At 38.3% G+C, this 3,550-nt stretch overlaps 1 protein-coding gene across 1 annotated transcript; it reads right to left on the reverse strand.

The window, feature by feature from the left end:
- Positions 1 to 228: 228 nt before the first annotated feature.
- LOC149678815 (uncharacterized) lies at positions 229 to 2,473 on the reverse strand. The gene is made up of 5 exons (XM_089835941.1): positions 2,444 to 2,473; positions 2,276 to 2,374; positions 1,448 to 1,655; positions 947 to 1,236; positions 229 to 457 (listed from the first exon to the last, which is right to left on the reverse strand). Exons 1-5 carry the CDS (start codon positions 2,471 to 2,473, stop codon positions 251 to 253), a joined length of 834 nt encoding a protein of 277 aa, XP_089692067.1. The 3' UTR covers positions 229 to 250.
- Between the last annotated feature and the right edge of the window lie 1,077 nt (positions 2,474 to 3,550).

The following is a 3,550-nucleotide window of genomic DNA, read 5'->3' on the forward strand; positions in this document are numbered from 1 at the left end:
CAATAACATTTTAAACCTTCAGTTTTAGAACTTGTCAACCCGAGAGATTAAAAGAATGTCAACGGATGTTTGTGAATGACGAACGTTACAAACGCGGTGGGTAGTAACTCCGATTTGAGAAAGCGGCTAACATTTAAAGACACTTAGGTTTACTGGAAGACATCGGTGCCACATCAACAATATGTAAATCAGCCTGACGTTAATACAATAATCAACCCAACGTACAGATTACGTTTTTCCAAATACAATTTTATTTACAAAAGGCATCTAAATCTGACGCCCACCACGATTTGAGGCTCATAACGGCGGAAATGGTTTCCGGTTTCAGTGACCCGCGCTTTGGTGAGACTAGATTCGCACCCTTGGAAAAAATCCTTTCCGCAGGAACAGACGAACCTTGTATTGCCAAATAGTCTCTTGCCATTTTGGCAACATTTGGGTATTTCTGCTCATTAATCTGAAAACAAAGTGCAATTACAAAGTTTAGTGTCACATATAAAAGCTGTGCAGTACGTCTTCCGTGATACTCGTAATCCTTGTCTATTTTTCCCTGGACATTACGTCCCAGACATTCCGTACCTAATATTTGCTCACCGAGAATTAGGTCGCTAGTATATATGGTCTATTATGTTTTGACCCCACGCTTATACACTCATTAGATCATTCGCCCATGAATGACCAGTTTGAAAGCAGTTAACTAAACCTAATCTAACGTGGAATTCCACAAAGAAGATAAACAGGACTAGAAGGCTGAGAGTAGGGCCTGGCCGAGCTTGACGGTTAGACGCGCTGAAGGTTTTTCATGGTAACTAAATTTCGCATCCGCTAATGTAAATAGACTGTATATACGCTATATACCCTTTCGCTATGGACGTGGTACATTTAACGCCCAGAGATAAAACAACAATAGGTCTATATAATATTTGGTGTTTTAACAGAAACGTACCTTCCACCATTCTAAAACGTCTGTGTTCGGCGGGGCCAATTCATCCTTCAAATATAAAAGAATTTCGGATCCCTTGGCCTGTTTTCTGGGACGCTTGGGGTAAATGGCAAGCATTTGGTTTGTTAGCTCTGCACTGCAACTTCCGGATGAATAGGTTGGATAAGCCGAATGATTCGTGTTAATCTCATAATATTTATTAAAGACGTCTAGAGCGGCGGATTTGATGTTCTTTACTGTTGTTTTGTCGTAATTTTCTTTGAAAAAATCCAATTTCAGAGTTGGATCCACAACTAATAAAACATAATTTCTGTTAGTCACGAATCTTGTTATGCCAGCAATTCAGCTTTGGTATTAAATAGATATGACGAGTCGACGAATAGGCTTTAATTGATGAAGTGCAATATTATGCATTACAGTCGTTACTACGCTGTGGCTCTGATATTATTACTCATAACTGATTACTTGGCGAATTGAGATGTTAAACAAACGCATAAATCTTGCCTATAGCGATCCACTGGGCTTCTACATTCGACTCTTCCGCGTATGCTTCCAGTTTGTTTCTGGCAAGGCAACATGCTTCTTTAAGAGGACCCACTGCTGTGTCGATGACTATCTTAAGTTTATTCTGTAACCAGTGATATACAGGCATAACAATGGAAACGGTTGGATATTTAGAAACCGAGACGCGTCGAGTCGCTAATTCGAAATCCTTAAATATAGAATCGGATTATTCGCTCACACCGTAATAAATAATGTCGGGGTTGTTACGACTCCTTGAAAGTGGTATACTTAAAACAATGCAAATGATCTACATTGTGAAACAAGTTTTGTGACTCTGACCAAATAGTTTTCAAATTTATTCGTAATTTCATAATCGAGAGATAAGAGAAAGTGTATTTTAACAAGAATGAAAACCTCAATCATCTGATTAGTAAGGGTGCAACCACTAAGATCTCATGACAAGCTTAACCTAGTACAGTTCAAGTACTTCGCGCAAAAACTTTATTTCCAATGGATACGGTTACATGTTGAACATGATCGTTACTAAACGAAATAAAATTTATCATAATTTAAGACCATAGCAGTTGTACACGTCTAAACAGATTTATGCGCTTTTGCTGGTTAAACAAATCCTTTTTCTCTTAAATTTCGGTTTTAAGTTTATGCATAAAATTGAAATAAGTTCAGTGAAAGGCGCAACCCTACTTGCAAACTTTCACGTACAACGTTTAGCTAAAGTTTGCTGGGCCATTTTTACTCACTTTGACCCAAAGAACCGCGCCCCTTTCAGAAACACCCGGTATATGTAAATATGAATAAACGACTTGCTTTCAGGATATTCAAGAACTCTTTAATTAATTCCCATTCTGCGTCGGTTAAATTATATTTGTGCAACTCCTTTTCACTCCTCATAAGTGATTGTATTGACTATAGTTAAAGACATGCCCATCCTCAATGTTCATGGTAGAACAAAAACGCACAATAGCATTCACTTACCTGCTTCAATATCAGCGCTCTTCTAAACATGTCATAAGTGGAGTTCCAGCGATGTTTGACGTCTAAAACCAGATTTAGGTCATCTATCCCAAATGTTTTGTTTAACTGGTGCAGTTTTTCCTCCTTCAGAACAGATAAACGAATTTGTACAACAACCGATCTAATCTGAAAGAACCGTAATGTATGTGACACATAATTATACTGTAAAATACTCCATAGATGTCAGTAAATAGGTTGCATAAATGTGTCATTGAATGATTGGCTAATGTAAATATTTTCGAAGTCGTCAGTGTTACGTTCAACTATCATTCGAAGTTCGTCCACCTCAAAATTTTTATGAAACACACGCATGGAAACACTACTATGGAAGTGTCACCTGCTGCCTACCCCTTAAAAGAAATCCTCAATAATTAATGTTGTACCTTGGCCACAGCTTTTCCTATAGATATGTCTTCTGGTGAATTAGCGAAATCGTCTTCGTCGCTACCATATTCCTCCTCGGTTTGGTATTTTGGATTTGATTTAAGCTGGTCTAGAATTACTTTAACCCCCAAATTTAAGACATGCGCAAAGCAACGAATCCGACATTGCGTAGTGTAACGATAACCAAGAACAGCACATCTTTCTTCGAGTTCTCTTGAAAAAGTATCGTTGTTGGACGCATTATCCATAGTTAGGGCAAATACCTGAAATACAAAGTGTTTGTGCCTGCTCCACGGAATATTAATAAGATTGTTTGATTAGGCTTACATTCCTAATGTTACGGTCTTTTATTAGATCCAGGAAAACGTCACATATGTTAACCCCCGTATGTCGTCCGGAGACATGAATAAATCCAAGCGTGATAGACCTCATAACCCAATGTGTTTCAATCCAGTGAGCAGTAACTCCCATAAACGCTACGCGGTTAGTTGACGTCCAAAGGTCCATCGTAAATGCTACTTGTCCATCCATGGTCTTCGGAAATCGTGAAATGTGAATAGATAACACATTTACCGGGAATACTAGACAGACGTAATTACCTCACATAGTTTCTTAATAATCGGTAGTTGTTCTTCATAAGCTTGTAGTATATAGGTTCTAACTGTTTTGGCACTCAACATTACG

This window comes from Phalangium opilio, unplaced genomic scaffold (genome assembly GCF_054372755.1).
Source record: "Phalangium opilio isolate 3A_F unplaced genomic scaffold, DU_Popi_V2 ptg000042l_1, whole genome shotgun sequence".
Lineage (NCBI taxonomy): Eukaryota > Metazoa > Arthropoda > Arachnida > Opiliones > Phalangiidae > Phalangium > Phalangium opilio.

Coding starts and splice junctions, on each gene's coding strand:
- LOC149678815 (XM_089835941.1), bottom strand. CDS start 2,473: ATGTTTAGAAGAGCGCTGATATTGAAGCAG. Junction 2,375..2,443: donor GAGCGCTGATATTGAAGCAG/GTAAGTGAATGC, acceptor CTTTAACTATAG/TCAATACAATCACTTATGAG. Junction 1,237..1,447: donor AGCCCAGTGGATCGCTATAG/GCAAGATTTATG, acceptor ATGTTTTATTAG/TTGTGGATCCAACTCTGAAA.